General features: G+C 42.0%; 1 protein-coding gene across 9 annotated transcripts in view; it reads left to right on the forward strand.

Annotated features, from left to right (window-relative positions):
* Positions 1–24,987, forward strand: part of ARAP2 (ArfGAP with RhoGAP domain, ankyrin repeat and PH domain 2) — a 402,332-nt gene that overhangs the window by 305,478 nt on the left and 71,867 nt on the right. For all 9 annotated transcript variants that reach the window (XM_033947679.1, XM_033947686.1, XM_033947705.1 and 6 more), the window contains 2 exons: positions 2,216–2,333; positions 17,124–17,246. In XM_033947679.1, coding sequence (XP_033803570.1) covers positions 2,216–2,333; positions 17,124–17,246 — 241 coding nt within the window. The remainder of the gene's footprint in view (positions 1–2,215; positions 2,334–17,123; positions 17,247–24,987) is intronic.

Raw genomic sequence — 24,987 nt, forward strand, 5'->3', positions numbered from 1 at the left:
CACAGTAAATGTTTACCTCAATATACAGACTCTCTTTATACAGTACATACATATACTGTATATATAAGAACATAAGTACTGCCATCTCCGGATCAGATCTTCGGTCCATCAAGTCCGGCGATCCACACACGTGGCGGCTCAGCCAGGTGTACACCTGGCGTAATTTTAGTCACCCATATCTCTCTATGCCTCTCGTAAGGAGATGTGCATCTAGTTTGCTTTTAAATCCTAGAACGGTGGATTCCGCAATAACCTCCTCTGGGAGGGCATTCCAGGTGTCCCACCACTCGTTGCGTGAAGCAGAACTTCCTGATATTTGTCATGGACTTGTCCCCCCTTAGCTTCAGTCCATGTCCTCTTGTCCATGTCACATTGGACATTGCAAATAATTTATTTTCCTGCTCTATTTTGTCGATTCTTTCAGTATTTTGAAAGTCTCGATCATATCCCCTCGCAGTCTCTTTTTTTCAAGGGAGAACAATCCCAGTCTCTTAAGTCATTCCTCGTATTCCAAGTTCTCCATACCTTTTATTAGCTTTGTTGCTCGTCTCTGCACCCTCTCCAGCAGTTTTATATCCTTCTTTAGGTTGGCAGACCAATGTTGGACACAGTATTCCAAGTGTGGTCTGACCATTGCTCTATAAAGCGGCATTATAACTTTCTCCAATCTATTCGCAATTCCTTTCTTTATCATGCCTAACATTCTATTTGCTTTCTTTGCCGCTGCCGCGCATTGTGCCGACGGCTTCAGGGTCCTATCTATCAGTACACCCAGGTCCTTTTCTTGTTCGCTCTTGCCCAGAATTGCACCTGACATTCTATACTCTTTTTACCTAAATGCATTACTTTGCACTTTTCCACATTAAACTTCATCTGCCATTTCTCTGCCCATTTCTCTAACTGACACAAGTCACTCTGGAGTTCCTCGCTATCCTTCTGGGATCTGATTGCCCCGCATAGCTTTGTGTCGTCTGCAAACTTGATGATCTCACTGTTCCTTCTTCTAGGTTAATGATGAAAATATTAAATAAGATGGGCCCAAGTACCAAGCCCTGGGGCACACCACTAGTCACTTTCTCCCAGTCTGAGAACTTCCCATTTGTGCCCACTCTCTGCTTTCTGTTCTCCAGCCATTTGCCTATCCATCTTAGTATATCTCCCCCTATTCCATGGCTTCGTAGTTTCCTGAGAAGTCTTTCATGTGGAACCTTGTTGAAAGCTTTCTGGAAGTCCAAGTATATTATGTCCACCGGTTCTCCACAATCAATCTTTAATCAGTGTGTGTGTGTGTGTCTATTCAAAAAGTTCCAGGACTGATTTTATAAAAATGTATTAAACAATCTTACAACTTATTCCATTGGATCCCCTTCCCTACTTATACACTTTTCCTTAACATCATTTCCATCTCTGGAAACAGTCCTTAAATGCATCTTCAGGAATCACCAAAAGTTGCTGCATCAGATTTTGCTTTATGTCTTCAATGGTGTCAAATCGCTTTCCTTTCAGCGTGAATTTAAGTCAGGGGAGTAAGGTGGCTGAGCAAGAACTGTCATCGCATTTTTGCGCAAAATTTGTGAATTTTGATTCAGTCAAAACACCTTCCATGACTCATAACATGTTCCCCTTAAGCCACTTTTGCTTTCAGAATTTCATAAGTTTCTGTAGCAGTAAGGGCTCACATGCTAATAGGGAAATCAGCATGTAACCATTACTGGAAAACTTGAAATGTCTGCCTTTTACTGGTAGCGCTAAAAGTGGCCTCAGAGCACGAGAAAGACATGCATCGGGGCTACTGCAGGCCATGTATTAGCACTGTTTATTAAAAGGGCCTCTTTATTTATTGAGATTATTTCTTATTTTGTATTAAATGTAATATATCTCTGTGAAGTTTAAAACAGAACAATATATAAATGTAAAATATTACCAATTAACTTATTTAATTTATACAATATTTAGCTTTCATTTTACAGAGATTATGTTGGCAGTGAATTTGTTCAGATGAAAGTTTTCCAATGTCATACACCAAAGTTGATGAAACATTTTGGAAAAGGAATCAAGTAGCAATTGATGGGCTTGCCAGTTTGGCATTTCTGCAAGAGTTCTTAAGTTAGTAAGACAGTTTGTTCATCAAAGGAGTACAAGCTTTTTGTCAAAAACCATTACTGTTTCTAGTGCTTGTTTACAAAATTCTGCATTGGCACAATTTGTTTCACAGGTATCCCCTACAATGGAAGCCGAAGAATTAATAAATGGTGTGCTGGGAATAAAAAATATTACTCCAGACAAAATGATCATCTGGATTCTGTATGAAGCAATTGAAAATGGAGAATTAGGTTGGTGATCCAAAAGGCAGGGGTGGATGGGGGAAATGGGACTGGTTAAATACTTTTGTGGTATGTAAATTATGTATCATTTGTGAGATGTTAGTGATGTTTTTGCTGATTGCATTTTATATAGCATCCCTCCCCCCAGTTAATAATAGGAGATGGTATAAAATGATTGTATTTACATCACATCAAAAAAACACAATAGTGCATGTTTTAGGAGCTCTAGTCACAATTTAGACATGCATAAACTGGCACTTAAATCCTTATCTTATACAAGCACCTAAGTTTCAGTTTTACTAAGTTAGTATATAAATCTCTATTAACTGAAGAACAGATGGCAAAAGGGTATGGTTGGACATGTTTTGGGTCGGTCTAATGTAGGCCTAAAAATGAACTTTTATTCCATACTACAGCATGGGAATGAACATCTGTGTCCTAACAGGTGGACTTCACAGTTGATACCTACTACCTATTATTGTATAGGTTTCAGAAAAGTTTCTCCATTAATATCCTAGTGCTTCATAAGAACATAAGTATTGCCTCTGCTAGGTCAGACCAGAGGTCCATCATGCCCAGCAGTCCGCTCACACGGCAGCCCATCAGGTCCAGGACCTGTATAGTATTCTTTTATCTATACCCTTCCATCCCTTTTTCCTTCAGGAATTTATCTAATCCTTTCTTGAACCCCGATATCGTGCTCTGTCTTATCACACCCTCTGGAAGCTCATTCCAGGTGTCCACCACCCTTTGAGTGAAGAAGAACTTCCTAGCGTTGGTTCTGAATCTGTCCCCTTTTAATTTTTCCGAGTGCCCTCTCGTTCTTGTAGTTTTTGAAATTTTGAAGAATTTGTCCCTCTCCACTTTCTCTATGCCCTTCATGATCTTGTAAGTCTCTATCATGTCCCCTCGAAGTCTCCGCTTTTCCAGTGAAAAGAGCCCCAGTTTCTCTAGTCTTTCAGCATATGAAAGGTTTTCCATACCTTTTATCAATCACATCGCTCTTTTCTGGACCCTCTCGAGTAATGCCATATCCTTCTTTAGGAACGGCAACCAATATTGGACACAGTACTCCAGATGCAGGCGCACCATCACCCGATACAGTGGCAGGATAACCTCTTTCGTTCTGGCTGTAATACTTTTCTTGATAATACCCAGCATTCTATTCGCCTTCTTTGAGGCCGCTGCGCACTGTGCTGACGGCTTCGACGGCTTCATTATCTTGTCTACCATTACCCTAAGTCCTTTTCTAGGGTACTTTCACCCAATTCCAGCCCTCCCTTCGTATAGCTGTACTTTGGGTTTCTGTTTCCCACATGCAAGACTTTACATTTCTCTACATTAAATTTCATCTGCCATCTCGCCGCCCACTCTTCTAGTTTGTTCAGGTCCCTTTGTAAAGCTTCACAGATGAGATTGAGATTGTGTGTGTAAGAAACAGTATTCAGTGCGGAGGGGTTGGGGTCTGATTGAGTGGGAAGTCGGGTTTGTGTCATAGGGTTAGGGAGTTGATCGGGAATGGGCTTATGGGCTTGATGGACCATTAGTCTGACCCAGTAAGGCTATTCTTATGTTCAATTTGTGTCCGGGGATGGGGCGTTGATTGGGGATAAGGTTGAATAGGGAGGTCAGGCTTGTGTAAGGGGGTTGGGTTGATTCAGGGGGTGCAAAGTTTTGATTAGGGGAACAGACTGTATCAGAGGGTCTGGGGTGTTGATCGGAAAGTTGGATTTGTGTTGAGGTTGGGGAGTTCAGATATATGGGTGAGATTGGCTGTCAGGCACAGATGTAAAGGTTAGTGCACAATTACACTAGTGCTTTACTTTGTTTTGAATGGACCCTCACTGGCAGATAGTGTGGGTACTCCTTGTAATGCATTAACAATCCTATGCAGTAAATGCAGGGCACACCCCTGCATTTACTGGACAGGCTTTCCACATATGTTAATTTTTGCTGCATAAACTACTGCTATTTGCAGTATAAATGTTTATAATTCAGTCTTCAAAAGGCCTGCTGGAAGAAATAGACTGTGAGGAATGCTTTGAATGTTGGAATCAATGGCTTTAGGTGGAGATATTTGGGAAGGGAATTAAAAGTAAGGGGACAAGGTTGAATCATGAATAAACACCAACCAAGCTTTTTAGTAGTCAAAAGCAAGAGGCTTGGAGAGACATTGGAATAACTGTACTAAAGAACACCACCTGTCTGGCTTTATAAGCTATGACAAGATCCTATGGCCCAATTCTTTAAAGTCTGCCTAAAGTTAGGCATTGATATCAGCACCGATTCTTAAAAACTAGGTGCTAGTTATAGAATCACGCTTAGTGTCTACTAAGCATGTTTATATTTGTTGTTGTTAGGTGCCATCGACTCGTGTTCGACTCCTAGTGACTTAATGAATTACAGATGTCATCATCATCATCAAGTTTTCATGGCAGAATACAGAAGTAGATTGCTGGGCCTTTCTTCTGCGCAGTACAAATTTGATATTATCGCCATTGTCACATCACACGCAGTACTCCATCTCCAACACTCCCCATCTGCTGCTGCCTAGATGGGGGTGGCACATTGTTAATCTGGCATCTTCACTGAAACCTGTCCACCTTGAGAGGCCCTGCTCGTAGTGAAACTATCGACGGCATAGCTTTCAGCTTCTCAGATGTGTGCAAGCCCCAGTGGCATAACAAGCCCATGTATCATGACACGAGCTTATATTTAGGCATCTCCAATTTATGCCAAGTTTTTCTTTGCCTAAATTTAGGCACCGATATCAGAGTCTAATGGCACCTAATTCACAAAGAGGTTCCTAACTCAAAAACATGCCCGTGTTCCACTCCTAACCACACCAATGTTTAATGTAGGTGCTTTGGGCTAGGAGTCTACTTTTTACAGAATTGAGTTTTTCAAGTTAGGCATCTAAATATCAATTAAATCAAATTAAATTAAAGCTGATTGTGAGGATGTTGAGTGCCAATATTTGCACTGATTAAGCTTATCAATTAAGATTGTGCCTAACTTTAGGTGGACTTTACAGAATCAAGGCCTATAATTAATTGGCCACCATTGATATTGAACACACAGAGGAGTAACATGGTCCTTGGATTGTGTATTATGAAAAAATCTTCACAGCTATGCTCCGCACCAGTTGAAGTCTTTTCAAGGCAAGTTGTTTGACACTATTGAAAAAGGAATTGCAGTAATCAAATAATAAAGCAATGAAACACAACCTGCAGAAATCTTGGGACCCGGGCTTGATGTTACCACTTTTCTCCTGGTAAGACAGTGAGAAGCTCCGGCATAGTCCATATTGCTAATAAGAATTTAGCTAAACTACTATTTAGTAAATGTGCTGTTTAACAATTTGCTGCTCTGAAGAAGCCCTCAGTAAATCTACAGGGCGAAACGGAGATCCTCCGTCCTGCATCGGGTGTGGGCGTCAGTCGGCTCTTGATTTTGAGCTAAGTACCACACTTTTACAGCATTATCAGTAGAAAAAATAACTCAACATAATCCCAAAAGGAGTATTTGAATTGAAGCATATTTATTGAGAAAATACAAAATAATAAACAAATAAAAATTTTTATTGAGAAAACAATATAATAATAAAATAATTGAATATAAGGCTCACAGAGAAAATAAGATTATACTCGATGATGGCCCTAACAGCAGTCTAACAACCATGATTAGCTCTGGTAGTTAAACGTGGGCTCTTGAGGAATTTAATCTTCTTCTCTGATAGTGAGCTGGTTAGGTTTCTTAGTTCCATTGTTGGCCTAGCACGGTGTTGGAGTAAGGTCACCACTATGCTAAAGACATCATCTGTTGTTAGACTAAGACATCCAACAGGTCATTTAAAAAAAAAAAAAAAAAAAAGACATCTTTCTGGGTTAAAAAATAGCCATTTCTTCCACCCAATATTTGGATGTCTTGCAGGAAATGTCCAAAGTTGGACTTAGATGTCCTATTGAAAAAGCCCCTCTGTAAGTGTTATATTTTCTCACAGCTACACAATAAAGGCCTAAGAAATTTAAACCTATAATGTTTTAGTTTAAATTTTAGTATCAAACATGATAGTACAAATTTTCATGATGGATTGTTCAATGGAGTTGGCAAGATTTTGAGCAACATCTGATAATATAATATGATATTGACAGCACATCAGACATTCTAAAACCAACTACGTTAGGAGTCAGGCAAGTTAATTTAAACTTGTCTAGTTAAAATACAGATGGAAAATGCAATGTTGTGCTTTATGTCTAGTGCATAGCACTCAATATGGTAATAGGACCTATTTTAGGAATGTTTTTATAATGGATTATATGCAAAACAGGAGCATAGTTTCCATATGCTGATAGGTAAAGACACTTCTGCTTGCTGAATTATGCACCATATGATAGATTATGACAGTTTATCACAAAATAACTATAAATAAATTGTTGTTTACATCTAGGAGAGAATTTGAGAACATGCCAATTTTCTCTGCTTTTTTTTATACAGGTACATTTCATTCCTATAGCATGTATGTTCATTTTTATTTATTGTATCTCGCTTAGTAAATTTGAATAAGCGATTTATCAAAATAAAACTTGATCATGGAGTATTATAGTTAAAGTAGAGAAATATGAAACAGGAATGCCAAAGTTTAAATCCCACTTGTTCCATTGTCAATCCTTTTGACCTTGGGCAGGTGTAAATTTAGAACCTCTTATACTTATGACTTAGGGCTCCTTTTACTAAGCTGCGTTTAGTGCTAGCATGTGCTTAACAGAACATAAAAGAGCTTAATGCAGGATACTCTGAGGCATCCTGTGATAAAAGCCCAATAAGAGCACGCAAGCCACATATTTATTTATTTTCCTCAGAGGGAGTGTGTCGGGGGCACAGCATGAGTATGACAGTGTGGATTAATTAGCATGGGATTAGAATATGAGCCCTTACCACTTTCAAAATAGGTGGCAGTATGGGCTCGCGTGCTAATTTTTGGTAATGTCTTTGCACTTATGCCAACATTAGTGCATGATCAATCAACTCAAGTGCACCTCAAACTTAATCCCATAAGAACATCAGAATAGCCTTACTGGGTCAGACCAATGGTCCATCAAGCCCAGTAGCCCGTTCTCACAGTGGCCATTCCAGGTCACTAGTACCTGGCCAAAACCCAAGGAGTAGAAATATTCCATGCTACCGATACAGAGCAAGCAGATTTTTTTTAAACATGTCATCCAAAAATCCTCAGGATATAACACCAAACTTCACTTTTAAAGTATTTTATCAGTCTTCAGCAGTGCCACTTAGAGCTCAGTTTCTCTCATTGCTCTAATATTTAAACACCCTTCTTGTCATTAGCCTTTAAATTATAAATACTTTTAAATATTATAAATACATTTAAATATTTTTACTTAGTTTATTCAAATAAGCAACAGGTTACTTATCTTAAAGCTACATTTAAGCTGCTGGGCTCGCGAGGGGAGGGGAGGGGGGGTTGCTGCTACACCTGCAATTGCTGACCAGGAGGGGTGGGAAGGGAGGCAACTGGCAGCATATCGTTTACTGCGAGGACAAGACAATTCACCGTTCTACGGGGCCTTGTCCTAGTACCCATAACCATTCGATTTCTTCCCCCGTTTGTGCTTGTTACCCGCGGCTATGGTCCTTCAGGCAGTGCCCTGATTTTCCATTGGTCTGTTTGCCCCTGGATTCTTGGGACACGAGGTCCTTTTGAATATCTTTGAAAGCATTTAGAAAGATTCTTTAGACCTCTGTAGGTCCCTTCTTTTTTTTTTTTTTCTAAAAGTATTTATTAGAATCCAGGATAAGAACGCATAAAGTAACATTACATGTATGACTAGAAAGCCAGGGGAAAGAAAACAATCATCCAATCCTGAAATACTATATAAAATGTAATACTTAACAGCGCATCAAAAGGATTATTCTGGAAAAGAGAACAACAATTCCAATGAAACACTTCTATGAGGGTTGTTCAATAATTTATCTACCTGAGTATGAAAGTAAGTAGCAAGCATGTTGAAACAAGCTTGTGTATGTTGTGACATGTCTCAAGGTTACTCATGCACAGTTGCAGTTCAGTGCGAGTCTAACATTCCAAGAAACAGGATGTCAGGAGAGTCCTCGCACAAATCAAGTAAGAAACTGCTAGATTTGGAGCACCATTCAGTGATAACATTTCTCACATAAGTAGGGAAAAAGCCATGAATGCATGACTACAGTTTATGATGAGTTTGCTCCATCATCCTACAAAGTGAAAATTTAGAGCTAGCAGTTTAAGTGGAGTAGAGAGTCCATTGAAGATGACCCTCACATTGGATGGCTTGCGAAAGCAACTTCCACAGAAATGTGCAAGAAAGTTGAGGATTTAATTTTGTCAGACAGACAAATTAAGATTTCCTGAGTAGCTGAAGAAATGGGCATCTCAGCAGCTACAGTTTGTAAAATAATTCATGAAAAGGTTAATGCAAGATGAGTTCCAAGAATGTTGTCACCATTTCAGAAGGCCATGAGACTTCAGTGCTGTCAGAAGAACTTGGAGATGCTCTGTGAAGACCAAGTGAATTATTTTCATTCTTTTGATGACTGGGGATGAGACTTGGGCCTATCACAGAGATCCTGAATGCATTGGAAGCACAAGTCATCCCCCACCCCAAAAAAGTTAAAGACAGAAAAATCTGCAGGCAAAGTCATGGCAACTGTCTAATGGGATGATGAAAGACTTTTGCTTCTGGGGTTCATGCCACACAAGATAACCATAACCAGGGAGAGTTACGCCAACACAATGATTGCTTTGTGGGAGTCATTCAAGGAGAAAAGATGAGGAGAACTGACAACAGGTGTACTGTTTCTTCACGACAATGCGCTGGTACACATGTCACAACAATCACAGGCTGCCATCTGAGAATATGGGTTTCAGCAACTGAACCATATGCTCTACAGTCTATTCCAAGTTTTGAAGAAATCTCTCCATGGACATTAGTTTTCAAGTGATGAAGACATCAAAGAAGCTGTGATGTTCTGGTTTGAAGGTCAAAAATAATTCTTTTCAAAGGGATTAGTCATTGCAGGAAAAGTTGAAATGTATAGAGCCATCAGGGGACTATATGAAAAAATAAAGCTAAAATATTTTGAAAACTATTTGCTTTCCTACTGAGGTAGATAAATTATTGAATGCTCTTCATAGATATTTCTGTGTTGGTTGATAGAACCCTACCCAAAACATATAAAAATCCCACAAACTATCTCTCCTCTCCCCTCAACCCCGCAAAGAAGTATAAAGGAAACAGGGGGACAAGACAAAACTCATAAGGAAACGGTAAGGCAAGAACAAAACAAAGGCATTGTCAATAAAGCAGGGTGTTAGGAAATGTTTCCAGATCCATTCTCATTTAGGGGGGCAATCATTAGATTTACCACTTTTGCATATGCTGATAACATCCAGATTTTGGGGTCCTTTTATCAAGGCACAGTAGGGGTTTAACACGTGAAATACCATGTGTTAAACCGCCTGCTGCGCTAGTCGCTAACGCCTCCATTGACAAGGTGTTAGTTTTTTGGCTTGCCGCGGGGGTTAGCGCGTGATGAAATGTCCGACGCGCTAATCCCCCATAGCGCGCCTTGATAAAAGGAGCCCTCTGTGTACCTTGGATACTTCTGATCAGACACATTTCCACCATCAACAATAAGTTATCATATCTAACCACCTATATTTCGATTCACAAATTAATTCTTAACCCTGGAAAATCAAAAACATTACTTTTTAGTAAAATTCAAAACATAGCATTGCCTTCCCCGATTCTATTAAATGATATACCAGTTTCACAGGTTACCACCACATGCGTATTTGGGGTTGTCTTAGGGCTCCTTTTACGAAGGTGCGATTAGCGTTTTAGCGCATGCACCGGATTAGTGTGCGCTAGCCAAAAATCTACCGCCTGCTCAAAAGGAGGCAGTAGCGGCTAGCGCGTGGGGCAATTTAGTGCGCACTATTCCACGAGTTAAGGCCCTAACGTGCCTTCGTAAAAGGAGCCCTTAGATTCCTCTTTCTCCTTTACTCCCCAAATCTCTTCAGTTGTTAAAAACTCATTTTTAACATTTTGGCTCTCCTTACATCCATCAGCAATTAATGTTTTAGTCCACTCTCTTGTGATCAGCCACCTGGACCTTTGTAATTAACTATTTATTTTATTTTATTTATTTATTTAGATTTTTATCCCGTTCTCCCAGTAGCTCAGAACGGTCTACAGATAAACATACACAATGGAGAGTAATTAGACAAATAAGATGTACTATAGGTTAAATGTTTGGACATACAGGACTGCGAAGTAGTTAAATACAGGGAGTATACAGTAAATTAAGAGTAGAGTTTAAGTATAAGTAGTTTAGTTTAGTATCAGTCGTTTAGTTTGGTATGAGTAGTTTAGTTTAGTACAAGTTATTTGAGTTTAGGTACAATTTATCCGAGTACAGACTAAGAGAGGACTGTACTGAAATTTAGGCAGAAGTTAGACAGGGGAGGGAAGAGAGAGGGAGGTTTAAGGGGGGTGTGGACTGAGGGTGACCTTTAGTTGAAGAGGAGGGTCTTTATCATTTTACGGAATGTCAATAATGAGTTCTGTTGTCTGAGTTGAGGGGGGAGTTGGTTCCAGAGATGTGGAATGAAGTGGCTGTAGGATCGTTTGCGGGCAGTTTCTGAGAGGAGAGACCTTCCAGGGGGAATGCGTAGGCGTATTTCCGATTTTGAGCGGAGGGTGCGAGTGGGTGTGTAGATGGGAAGCTTGGATTTTATGTAGGAGGGGGTGGTGGTATAAATTCTTTTGTGGGCTATTGCTAGGGCCTTGAAAGCACAGCGCTGGCTAATTTGGAGCCAGTGTTCAGCGCGGAGTGCCGGGGAGACAGGATCATGGTAGTTGAGGTTGTGTAGGAGGCGGATAGCTGTATTTTGGACCCGTTGTAGGCGTTTGAGATTATTTTTGGTTAGGCCATTAAATAGGGAGTTACAGTAATCCATTCTGGAGAGGACATATACGTAAAGGAGTTGGGCGAGGTCAGGTGTGGAGATGTAGGGTTTGATCCTTTTCAGTTGGCGGAGGTAGTAGAAGGAGGTGGAGATTACTTGGGATATGTGGGCAGATAGGGATAGGTGTCCATCTAAGGTTACTCCTAGGCTGCGCACCTGATCTGTTGCCGTTAGTAGAGTGGAGTCCCATGCTATATAAAGGCATTTGGTTTAAGGATCTCAAATGGATCCACCTCATCCAAAATACTGCCATAAAAATAATCACCGGCCATAGGAAATTTGACCATGTTACCCCATTACTGAAATCTATACAGTGGCTTCCTGTCTGATACCATATCTCCTATAAAATCATGCTACTCCTTTTCAAAGTCCATGCCACCAATGTGCTCCTTTACTTTAGCAGGCATTTAGGTCCATATTATATAAACAGCGCCATAAGTTAGACACCAGTAGGTACCCTATTAACTTAAGCAGCAAAGCCGTTTAAAAGTGACCTTAAAATTGTTTAAAACCAAAAATGTAGGCATTTACAAAATTGCCACTTAGATCGCATTTACAGCAGTGCCTAAGAATGACTGAAGTAGGCATGGCTGATGTCGGAAACAACCTTGGGTGCAGCTGTAGATGTGATTCACATCAAACATAAGCGCTGGATATGTAGGCCTCAAAAACCCTGGCCTACATTTCTGGCAGCTATGTTTGAGGTAGCCATGATTCTACAAACGGCACCGTTGCATGATTGACAAGTAATCGGGAGACATCTTTTAGGTGGCCGCTGATAACACTGCCATTTGTAGAATCTGGCCCTCAACACCTTACTTTCCATCTCATACCTATGAAAATCAAAATCACTTGGTTCTTCCTACCTTTTGAAAAATTATCTCAGATACTAATCGCAGCTCAATCTTTTCTACACAAGGCCTCGAATTGTGGAATCTTCTCCCAACCCATCTTAGATTACAGACTTCACTAAACACATTTAAGAAAGATCTCAAATCATTCTTATTTGCTGATGCATTCTCTTAAGTCTCCCTTAACCCCCTTTATAAGATGCAGACTTCGATCAGGTCGAGGACTGGGACTTTCCATTTATATTTCCCATTCCCACTTTTTTCTAAATATTGTAGTTCTCCCCTTTTACCTCAAAATCATGTTATGTCTTTGCACATACCTCCCCTTAGGTTTTTTTTAATTTTTAATATACAGTGGTACCTTGGTTTACGAGCATAATTCGATCCAGAAGCATGCTCGTAAGCCAAAGCACTCGTATATCAAAGCAAAGTTCCCCATAGGCCACAATGTAAACTCAAACAATTTGTTCCATAATCAAGGTTTGCTATTGTGGCCCAGGGGTGGGTACCTGCCTGTGGGTGCTGCAGGCCTTGCAACGTGGTGGCTTCCTTCCTTCGGGGTCCCCGTGCGGCTGCGTGCTTGTACGTGGTGCGCGTGTTGTTGGAGCGCCAGCCGGCTTGACTGGGGAGTTGAGAGGTCCTGCACATGCTTCTGGAGGATGGTGGCCGGCTTGAATCGGAAGCCGGGAGGCGCTGTTGGATGGCAGAGGCATCGACCAAAGCGAGAGGGCAGTTGCACAGGGACCCCGAGGGAAGGAAGCCACCACGCTGCAAGGGCTGCAGCAACCATAGGCAGGTACCCACCCCTGGGCCACCATAGTGAGAGCTCGTTTAGCGAGTCAACACTTGTTTTGCAAGTTAAGGTTTGCGGGAGTGTTTTGCTCATCTTGGAAAGCACTCGCAAATCGCGTTACTTGCAAACCGAGGTTTGACTGTATATTTTATTGCAAGTTGCTTAGACTTTTATGATAGGTGGGATATCAAATAAAAATTGGTAACTTGGAAAATCCACATATAAAACTTAGGCACCCATTATAGAATCATGCTTAGGCTATATATTCTAACATTTAGGCACACCATATTTACGCTAGGGTTTTCGTTGCCTAATATTGGAGCCTAACGGAACCAAATTCACAAAAAGGAACATTCTCAAATGTTGACGGTATCACAGCCACTATCACAGCCACTACTGTAACGATTTAAGAAAGGTGAGCCATTCTTTAAAAAACATGCATACAAATGAGTTTGGCAGAGAGTTGTGGAGGGTTGCTAAATTTGCATGTGCCGATCGCTGGTGATAGCGATCGGCACATGCGCAAAATAAACACACAAAAAAAACTAAACTAAATTGAATATCGGCAGGAGGGATGTCCACTCCCTCCTACCACCAATGTCAAGCAACACTCCCCCCCTCCCGGTAGCAGGAGGGATGCCCACTCCTGCCACCAAGATACACCTCCATGACAGCGCCCCGGCAGCAGGAGGATGCCCATTACCTCCCGCCACCAAGCAATACCCCCTGACCCCTGTCCAACCTGGTGGCATAAGGGATGTTTACTTCCGCCGCCAAGCAATAGCCCCCTGACAATGGGAGGGATGCTTACTCCCTCCTGCCACCAAGCAACAGTCTCCTGACACTTCCCTGGGCTCTGACGACCACCTCACCCCCTTACCTTGTTTATGAAGGCCAGCCGGAGAGATGCATAGTTCCTCTAGCCAGCAGGCCCACCTCTGGGATGCACAGTTGAGGGGTCTTAAGAAACTGGTGCCAATCAGAGCCTTAGGCCCCTCCACTGTACATCCCAGGATGCACAAGGGAGGAGAAGGCCTGCCATTTTGAAGAGGCAGACCTGTCGGGCAGAGGGAGTACATTACATTGGTGTCTTCTATCCTGCCAATATCTTTCAGTTCTAGACAGTTTACAACAAAAGTTGGCTTGGGCATTTCCAGGGAGAATACATGGTTAATAGATGTAGTATGCATCGGGATCTGTGGAGGATCAATCAGGTTTAGTTAGATCATTTGATAAATTTGTTGAATAGAAAGGTTTTAAGTTCTTTCCTGAATGTTTCATAGTAGGCATCTTTCCGGCTGACCTTCGTAAACAAGGTAAGGAGATGGGGTCGTTTGACGGTGGGAGGGAATGAGTATCCCTTATGCTGCAGGGGGAAGCGTCGGAGGGCTGTCGTTTGGTGTCAGGAGGGAGTGTGCATCCCTCCCACTGCCGGGGGGGGGGGGAGGGTGTTGCCTGATGGTGGCAAAATTTTCTGGCAGTTTTGAGCTGTCAATACCAGAGCCATTGAGTGCTCAGGCACTAACTAGAAAGTAAGGATACGACAGTTTAGGCCTGCGGGATAATTTTGCTTGCAAATGTAGGACAGCAAAGTTAGGGAATCACCTGGCAATAATAGAGAATCATTCAGAGGGCTTATTTAAATAATAATGACCTCATTGTCTGAGACTGCTAAGACATTCAGAAAAGACCAGTGTAAGCCATTTTGTTAATCTTCCGCTAAATTACATGAACGCTAAACTGGTTGGAACTGGTTTAACGATCACATTAAATTTTTGAGAATCTTCCCCAAAGGGTTGCCTAACTCAAAAACATTCCCATGATATTCTTCTAACCACACCTGCATCTAATGTAGGCACTTTGGACTAGGCACCTACTTTTATAGAATCGCGTATTTTGAATTAGGTGCGTAACTTTCAATTAAATCCAATTAAAGCCAATCATTAGGTAATGAGTTCCATCACTGGTACCAATTAAACCTACTAATCAATTAAGTTAGGCACCAATATCGGCACCTAACTTTAGACGGTCTTTATAGAATCAGAGCGATAAACCCCAAAATCTATAAAGCGTACCTAAAGTTAGGCACCTATATCAGTGTGCCTAGCTGATGTAGGCATTTATCTTAATTGATTAAAAAGCTAAATTGGCACCTAACAACTCATAATCGACAATTGAAGTTAACTGAATGTTTGGCACACAACTTGGTAAACGCCATTCTATAAAAAGTAGGCGCCTGTCCAAAGTGCCTGTCTAAAAGTAGGCATGGTTAAAGGATGGCTCATGGTGTTTTTTTCAGTTATGTGCGTCATTATAGAATATAGACTGATGCGTGCCTAAAGTTAGGACTACTGGTGGCGCTATACATGATTCTATACAGTGTGTCTAACTTTTATAGAATTACCGCCACACTAGTTGATGCCAATTTTTTAGGAGAACTATTTAGAATTGGACCCTAAGTGCTCCAATGTTAACTCAGCATTAGCTAATTAGCACACATTAATGCAAACATACTAGCTGGTTAACTCTTCCATGCCCATTCTCCGCCCATATATTGAAAATGTGAAACGGATGTCACCTCCACACCCCTTTCTATAAACTCACACTTGTCAAAAGTTTCTTCAATATTCACCAACCCTCAGAAGTGCCACCACCATACTCAAAACATTTCACTGTATCTGGCTTCACGTACTATATCTTCACTGGGTCACATACAATATCTTCACTGGGTCACATAGTGTTTTGAGTATTGTGGTGGCACTTCTGAGGGTTGGTGAATATTGAAGAAACTTTTGACAAGTGTGAGTTTATAGAAAGGGGTGTGGAGGTGACATCCGTTTCACATTTTCAATATACAGAGGTTTGCTTGCACAAGAGCGATTACATAAAGATATAGTGCTAATCTTCAAATTTATTGTGTAATATGGCATTTTCCGCCCATGACATGCCCCTATAAAAATTATTTTTAAAAAGTAGTAAACATGAGTTTAGCTTAAGCTAACAGTCAAAATGCAGCAAAATGCATTCATCCATTTTGTGGTAGCCTCTTTTCACATGCTAACTGCATGTTAGGGCTTGAAATCATTTAGTAAAGGGATCTCCAAATATTTGTTAATACATGTACCATACCCAATACCTTACATACCCCCTCATTTACGAACGTATAGCGCGGGTTTTAGCACCGGTAGTGGCGGTAACTGCTCCAGCGCTCATAGAATTCCTGTGAGCGTCGGAGCAGTTACCGCCGCTGCCGGCGCTAAAACACGCGCTATGCGTTTGTAAAAGAGGGGGATAGGTTTGAAATATGGCAGCAACAGCACTAAAAAATAAATCATGCTAAATCACTCTATTTTACCTTGATTTGATATTAATCTTTAGCATTAGCTTTACACCTGTTAATTTGCTTATCTTAGACCTTTAAAGAGTTATGCTGTCTCCAGCTCTCCACAGGCAACTCCATTTGCCTTAACTGGAGTCACAAATTATACATCTAAAGAACTGTGCAGGCTCCTTTTTACTTTGATAGACAGTCGTTGCCTTGATTTTTTTTTCAATGAACATTTATAGAAGAATTCTCTGCAGTTCGAGTACTTCCATTTTATATACTTTTCCACTGAGCAACAATTTACATTTTTCTGATGAAACCCTACAGATTTCAGAATAAAATTTAAGCATTAGAAATGACTTCAGAATGTCCCTTTCTTCCCATTAACTTTATTAACTCTTTGGACCTTCATGCTTCAGTGGTGAAGGTATAACTCATTCCAAACCATGGTATCTACTGGAGAGTTAAAAAAAAAAAATCAATTCTGTGTTACTTCCTTCCTCCTTTTAATGTTAGCAAAAGGTGAATGCTCTTTTAATGTGGCAAATTGTAGCAGACCTTTAGAGCTGTTGGAGAGAAATTGCTGCAGACCTACAGGACTGCAGAAGTGTACCATGTCATTAGTTTAGCCCTAAGGGCACCTGAAAGGACATTTCAATTGCACAATTGTAACCATTCCGACAATCTTCACCAAAAAGAGAGAGAGAGAGAGAAATGTCACTTAAGAAATTTTCTAGCTTTTTAGATGTATTTAACAGTACAGTTTCCACGTATAATACATATCCATTTCTTATTTTTTAAGAGCGTCCACTGCACAGCAAAGAAAAGATCTTGGAACAAGTTCTTCAGTGGGGTTCTTTAGCTGAACCTGGTTCTGCTTATCTCATCGTGAAAAGATTAACTGATGCAATCAAAGAGCAATTTGGTAAGTTATGAGACAAGAAAAGTACAGTGTTGTTTGATTTCAAATAGCCTGGTTAATAACTCTGGGGTATGTTTGGAACGTAACCTGAGTTAACAGCTAGAAGCAATGCATGTTAAGTGCAAAGGCTCTGTGGTGACTCTTAGGGCGCGTCCAGCATGCCCCCTGCAGTTTCCACCTAGGCATGTTCTTTAATGCATTTTACTTTCAGACGCTAAGATTGTGGTTTCATTAAGTACCACCAGTTGAGGTGGCATTAGGTGAACCTGCATCGACAGTGCATGCTAATGAGCCCTGACTGTAGTGTGCAGTCCACTCTCAAACACTCCCTATACCCCACCCAGACTCCATTCCATCTCAATCTAAGCAGTAAGCACCTGAACATTAATGTTTTACTATTTTATTGCATTCTAAGCATTAGCGCTGGGCTAGTGCTTACAGTTAGCAAGTGCTAAAACCCATACTTACTGCACCTTAGTAAATATGACCCTTTGGAGAGTGTGGCGCAGTGGTTAAAGCTACGGCCTCAGCACCCATGCTGCTCCTTGTGACCCAGGGCAATTCACTTAGGCCCAAATTCTGTTATCAGCGCCTAATGTTATATTGGATGCGCCTATCTAGATAGGAGCCCATCTAAATTGATTAACAAGCTCAATTAAGCTTTTTAGTCAGCAATAATTGAAACGTAAGCGCCTGTCAAGAAAGAGTGATTCTGCAATAAGATGCCTCTATAAATTTAGGCAGCCTTCAAAAAAAAATAGGCGCTATGCACGTTGGGCGTGGCTACATGATAGGCGCCTTGTTGCAGAATCCGCTGCTCTTAAGCGTGCTTAGGCCCTCATATTGGCGCCTAACTTTTAGTTGTGCCCGGAGCTGGCTTATTTATTGGGCGTCTCAAAATAGATGCCGCTCAGCGTGATTCATCAAACAGTATCCCATTTTTACTTGAATCGCGCTGAACAGTCTAACTTTTGAGCGCTTCTTATAGAATTTGCCCATTAATCCCCCCATTGCCCCAGGTACATTAGATAGATTGTGAGCCCGCCGGAACAGGGAAAAATGCTTGAGTACCTGAATAAATTCATGTAAAATGTTATGAGCTCCCCTGGGAGAATGGTATAGAAAATTAAATAAATAAATATTAAGTTGCAGTACAGAGTGTAAGTAGTGTGTCCTTACACCGGTCTTTCCCATACACTAAGGCCATTTATACTGCAGCAGTTAAATGACTGGTTTTCTATTTTCAGAATTAATGGCCATGGCCGCTAACAGAAATTAGCCTGTGTGCATTTACCACCACCTGTTTTGTAGGCAGTAAGGTCCATATTCTATAAATGGCGCCTTATTGGTGCCTAACTTAAGTTGAAAACGCTGTCAAAAAAAAAAAAAGGAAAAAAAGCATTTAAGTGCCTTTAAAAAAAGCGCCTGCATCGCACCTGACATCTTATGCATTGGTGTGGCTAATGGCGAAAGTGGCATTAAATGTCGTAAAGCTTCTCCGTGGATGCGGTGGTCTCAGACATCTCTAAGTGGCATACCGTGCCTGTTGAGGGCGGTGCGACTTGGGGGGTCTCAGAGGCTTTCCACCTCTTGGGCTTTTGTGAGGGTTTGGCATCTATTTGAGGAGTGGTGTGATAGCTTGCGGCCTTGTCAGCCTTCCGGGGGTTCTTGAAAGGTCAGCTTTTGACTGCCATTCCTGATATGCTTTGCTTCTTGCAGGCGGCCAAGTTGCTCAGGCCTCCCGTACGACCCTCTGTTCCATCTTGAGATCTGAATCTGGTTCTGTCCGTTCTGGTGCGCCCTCCTTTTGAACTGTTGGGTGACTGCTCTTTGAAGGACCTTACTCTTTTTTTTTCCAATTCTTTATTGATTTACAAACTACAAATGCGCATTAATGATTCACATATATGTACATTATATAATAAACGCAACAAAACTTTCAAATATTGCAACACAAAGAAATTTATCCCACCCTCCCATTTAAAAAGTAAATATATGAAACCTTCATGAAACTATTCATAAAATCTGTAGACCAATTCAAATGCCATTCCCTTCCCTTCCTCCCCACCCCCCAGGATGTGTATGTGTACTTGTCTATTAAATGAAACTCAATTATTTTTCTTTACAGTATTTAGCCAATGGTTCCCAAACACCCATAAAACTTTTAAAACGACCCTGTTGTATAGCCATACATCATTCCATTTTATAAGTATAACACAGGGATTCCCACCAAAATGAGTAATTCAACCTATCCCAGTTTTTCCAGTTTCTTAAAATAAGCTGTATGGCAACCCTTGTCATTACTAATAGAAGTTTATTTTTTGTAGATACAGTGGTGCCTCACACAACAAACTTAATTGGTTCCAGGAGCAAGTTTGTTATGTGAAACGTTCGTTATGTGAAACGCGTTTTCCCATAGGAATACATGTAAAAAAAAGTAATTCGTTCTGCAGCATAAAATATGCTAAGATGACATAAAAAAGATAAATTTTTTGTTATTATTTTTATTTAGATACATCTAAAAACATACATCTCCCTGTCCTTTTACTTCCACTATCTTCCTATCCCATCTCTATTCCCTTTTGTCCCTCTCCCCATGATCAATCATCTCACCACCTCTCTCTGCCCTCACCCTCAGGGTTCAAGATTGCTTCCACTCTTTTTCCTGTTGTTCTCTCTGCCTGTCACCCTATGATTTAGCATCCCTTCTGCCCTTGTCCAATATTTCCCCTTCTCTCCCTCCCTCTCATCCCCTGCTCCAACATGTGCTTTCAGCGGCCTTCTCCCCCCTTAAGCGTCTTTTCTTCTCCACTCCACCTTTCCTCCCTCCCTGCCTCCACCTTTGTGGCGCTTTTGCACCCGACCGACAACAGAACAGGCCCGGTCGGACAAATCTCCCTGTCCTGTAGCCGCGAATCTAAATTACCTTCTTACAGCAGCTGGATTATTGAAGCTGCTGTAAGAGGTAATTTAGATTCGCGGCTACAGGGCAGGGAGGTTTGTCGGCCGGGCCTGTTGTCGGTCGATCGGGGGACCTGACCAGCTGTGCACATTCTTCGGGGCGGACCGCCCCCTCCCCCCTCTTTCGTTCGCCATTGCCTTCTTCCTACCTGCCCTGCCGCAGCCGCACACAGCCAACCGGAAGTCTTCCTGATGTCAGCGCTGACGTCGGAGGAAGGGAGGGCTTTGCTTAAGCCCTCCCTCCGACGTCAGCGCTGACATCGGGAAGATTTCCGTTCGGCTGTGTGCTGCGACAGGGCAGGTAAGGAGAAGGAGACTACCCTCGACCAACCCCGCTGCGATCCAACCCCGCAGGAACCCCGGAAGGATGCAGCTCGGGCGACTTCGTTGTGTGAAACGAAGTACGTTATACGGATCACGACATAAAGTTCGTTGTGCGCAGCGTCCGCTGTGCGAGGCGGCCGTTATGCGAGGCACCACTGTATTTGACTTTTAGCTCTCATAAGAATACCAAATAAAATAGTATCATAAGATAAAGCCACTGGATTCTCCAACATATTATTTACTTGGTCCCAAATAGACCTCCAAAACTGCAGTATCAAGGGACAATAATAAAGTAAATGATCAAAAGTCCCAGCTTCAAAATGACAATGCCTGCTTCAAAATGACCAGCATCTATTAGACTTTTTAAGGCGGTCTTCTTGGTGGCCATTACTTCAGCTAGACATGTTTCTGAGCTGCAGGCTTTCTGTTGTAGGTCTCCCTTCTTGGAGTTTTCTAGGGAGCGGGTTGTCTTGAGGCCTGTTCCTTCCTTTCTGCCAAAAGTGGTTTCTCCTTTTCATGTCAATCAGTCTGTAGTCCTCCCAGTGTTGGGTTGTTCGGGTCTTTCGCTCTTATAGGCAGAGGACCCAGGAGATCAGGAAATCAGATCATCTCTTTGTCCTTCTAGCGGGTTCTCATATGAGGGATGGCGCTTCTAAGGCTACTATTGCGCACTGGATCAGGAAGACTTTTGCTTCTGCTTATCTTCTGCAGAAGAAGCCTGTTCCAGACTTTCTCAAGTCTCATTCCACTAGGAGTCAGGCAGCTTCTTGAGCTGAGTCTTCTCTACTGCCTCCAGTGGATATTTGCAAGGCTGCAGTTTGGTCTTCTCTGCATTCCTTTGTCAGACACTACCTTGTGGATGTTCATGCACGTCGGGACGTGGTATTTGGTGAACATGTTCTGGTGTCGGCCCTTCAGGGGTCCCACCCTTGATGGGTACTGCTTTGGTATGTCCCATTCATAAGGACTATACCAGTCTACCAAGCGATATGGAGGAGTGTGTAGCGCAGTGGTTGGATCTACAGCCTCAGCACCCTGGGGTTGTGGGTTCAAACCCCGCACTGCTCCTTGTGACCCTGGGCAAGTCACTTAATCCTCCGTAGCTCCAGGTACGTTAGATAGATTGTTAGCCCACCGGGACAGAGAGGGAAGATGCTTGAGTACCTGATTGTAAAAACCGCTTAGATAACCTTGATAGGCGGTATATAAAAAAAATCCTAATAAAACTTGAACTTAATAATAATAATAATAAAACTTGATACAGAAGGAGAAATTAGGTTCTTACCTGCTAATTTTCTTTCTGTTAGCTTGTAGACTGGTACAGTCCTCTACCCAGTCTGTCTTTGTGTGGTGTTTGCAGGTTTTTGCTTGTGTGGTGTGTGCAGATTTTGAATTTTTCTGCGGGTTCTAGTATTTTTCTAGGGCCGGGGAGGATTAAGAACAGCGGCGATGGCTCAGCTAGATTAGCTGGTGAGCTGTGGGGATGTTTTACTTCCAGTATCAAGTTCTATACATATTCCAACAGTTGTTTAAAGATGTTTGTTGTTTTCTTTTTGGAATGTCATTTATTGTTTTTCAGTTAAGAAATTTCTAGGTTCTGCTTGGCTATTCGGCAAACTGGAGTAGGAAAAGGGACATGCTATACTTCAGGGGTGCCCAATGCGTCGATCGCGATCCACCGGTAGCTCAGGAAGGCAACGTGAATCGATCGCAGAGCCCATCCTGGGCTCTGTGATAGACTCGTGTTGCCGTCCCAATCTACCGTCCCTATCTACCGGGCCTTCCTCTCCCCGATGTCAAAGACGCCGACGCCAGGCATTAGGCTGTTTTTGTCATTTCATGGGGGGGGGGACGTGGCGGCGGCAGCAGCAACAGCCTGAAAAAGAAATCATCCTGGCCCGGGTCGGTGTCGTACTCCGGAATTTCTACCTCTTCCAGCAGCCCTCTCCCTTTTACCTGCTTCTGGCCACACCCCCTGCTCCGCGGCTCTCTTCGGCAACTCAGCAGCAGCGATCGACACAAGCTTCTGATGTCGGGGCCTACCCTCTGCGAGTCCCGCTTGTTTCAACTTCTTTTTTCCACAAAGGCGGGACTCATAGAGGGAAGGCCTCGATGTCGGCAGCTTGTCTTGATCACCGCTGCTGACGAGTTGCTTAAGAGAGCCGCAGAGCAGGGGGGTTTTGCCAGGTGCAGGTAGAAGGGAGAGGGCCAGATGCAGGACTCGTGGGTGAGGGAGGAGAAGAGAGAGAGAAAGAGAGAGGGGAAGGAAACAAAAGGAAATATTTCATACTGGGCTGGGCCGGAGTGGAGGGAGGGTGGAAAGATTCTGGCTACAGGGTGCAGTAACAAAGGAAAAGGGGTAAAGATGAAAATGGAGATAGTGACACAAAGAAGAGAAAGGGTAAGCAGGACCTACTGAATAAGAATAGAGATACAGAGGGGACATGAAGAGGAGGTGAAATAGAGACATAGAAGTAATGCTGAAAAAAGGGGGGGGGATAAAGACATTGAAAGGGTAAATGGTGAACATGGGGTAAAGACAAGAACAGAGACAAATGAAGATTCTGAAAAAGTGTTGAGATAGAGATATAGGTGAGATGGACACAAAGAAGGGTGATGCTGGAAAATAGGTGGAATGGTAATTCTGACAGACACAGAAGGGAAATGCTGGATCAAGGAGAGATGGGGCTCAGGCTGAATGGAATGAGGAGAAATGCCTTGTTGGCCCGGAACTTCCTCTCCTATGTCAGAATTGACGTCAGGGAGCGGAATGCTGGTCAGCGCGACGCTTCTGCAGGGAAAGCTTGGGACGGCGGTGGCTTGGGGGCTGTTTCCCGATGGCGGTGGCAGCAAACCGAGTGGCTTGGGGGAGGGCACGGAGAAAGAAAGAAAGGGGGCAGACAGGGAGACAGAAAGAAAAAGTTGGGGGAGAGAATGAGGTCTGGAGGAGAGGAAACATACAGGAGGCTGAAAGAAAGGAAGAAAGATTGGATGCACAGTCAGAAGAAGAAAGTGCAACCAGAGACTCATGAAATCACCAAACAGCAAAGGTAGGAAAAATGATTTTATTTTCAATTTAGTGATCAAAATGTGTCGGTTTTGAGAATTTATATCTGCTGTCTATATTTTGCACTATGGCTCCCTTTTACTAAACCAGAATAGCGTTTTTTTTAGCGCAGGGAGCCTATGAGCATTGAGAGCAGCACGAGGCATTCAGCGTAACTCCCTGTGCTAAAACCTACTATTGTGGTTTAGTAAAAAGGGAGGGGGTGTATTTGTCTATTTTTGTATTTTGTTACTGAGGTGACATTGCATAGAGTCATCTGCCTGACCTCTTTGAAAAAATCCAGAATATGAATAATTAACATTTTCTCTGCCTTTCAGTGTGCTTTGTGTCATTTTTCCACATTAAATCTCATCTGCCATTTGGATGCCCAGTCTTCCAATTTCCTAAGGTCTTCTTGTAGTTTTTCACAGTCCACATGCGTTTTAACAACCTTGAACAGTGTAGTGTCATCTACAAATTTAATGACCTCACTCATGGTTCCAATTTCCAGATCATTTATAATTTATTTTATATAAAAAAATTTATATCCCGCATATCCAACAATTCTATGCGGGTAACAATCAACAGACATAATATCACACAAAGAATACAATTTAAAATGAACAAAAAACATAACACAAAATAATATACACCATCTTCATTGAAACACTAAAAAATCAAACTTTACAAATAAGTTAAATAGCACCGGTCCCAATACAGATCCCTGCGGCACATTATTTACCTTCCTCCATTGAGAAAAATGGCCATTAAGCCTATTCTTTGTTTTCTGTCTGATGACCAATTCTTGATCTATAATTGAACATTGCCTCCTATCCCATGGCTCTTTAATTTTTTCAGGAGCCTCTTTTGAGGAACTTTGTCAAAAGCTTTCTGGAAATCTAGATACACTACATGAACTGGCTCACCTTTATCCACATGTTTATTCACACCGTCAAAGAAGTCAAGCAAATTGATGAGGGAGACCTTCCTCAGCTGAACCTATGCTGACACACTGGGCCTGTTTTACAAAGCTGCGTGGCAACAGCCCCGAAGCCCATAGAGATTTAAAGGGCTTCGGGGCTGTTGCCGTGCGGTAACTGCTAGCGCAGCTTTGTAAAACAGGCCCTCTATCTCATTAAATCATATTTGTCTATATGTTCCACAATTTTATTTTTTATAATTATTTCCACTATTTTTGCCCACAAGTTGTTCACATAAACTGAAGTCTTAGGTACATGAGAAAAATAGGTTTAATTATAAAACAGGTCACTTTGGCACAATTTATTTGCATAAATAATGTAAACTCATTGTCAGTTCAAATATAAGGTACTCTGCTATCATTTATACAGATGTCCTCTGTGATTACAAAAGTAAGAACAGTGGAGCATGTCTGGACTTGCATACAAAAACTGA

The sequence above is a fragment of the Geotrypetes seraphini genome, chromosome 1 (assembly GCF_902459505.1).
Source record: "Geotrypetes seraphini chromosome 1, aGeoSer1.1, whole genome shotgun sequence".
Taxonomy (NCBI): Eukaryota; Metazoa; Chordata; class Amphibia; order Gymnophiona; family Dermophiidae; genus Geotrypetes; species Geotrypetes seraphini.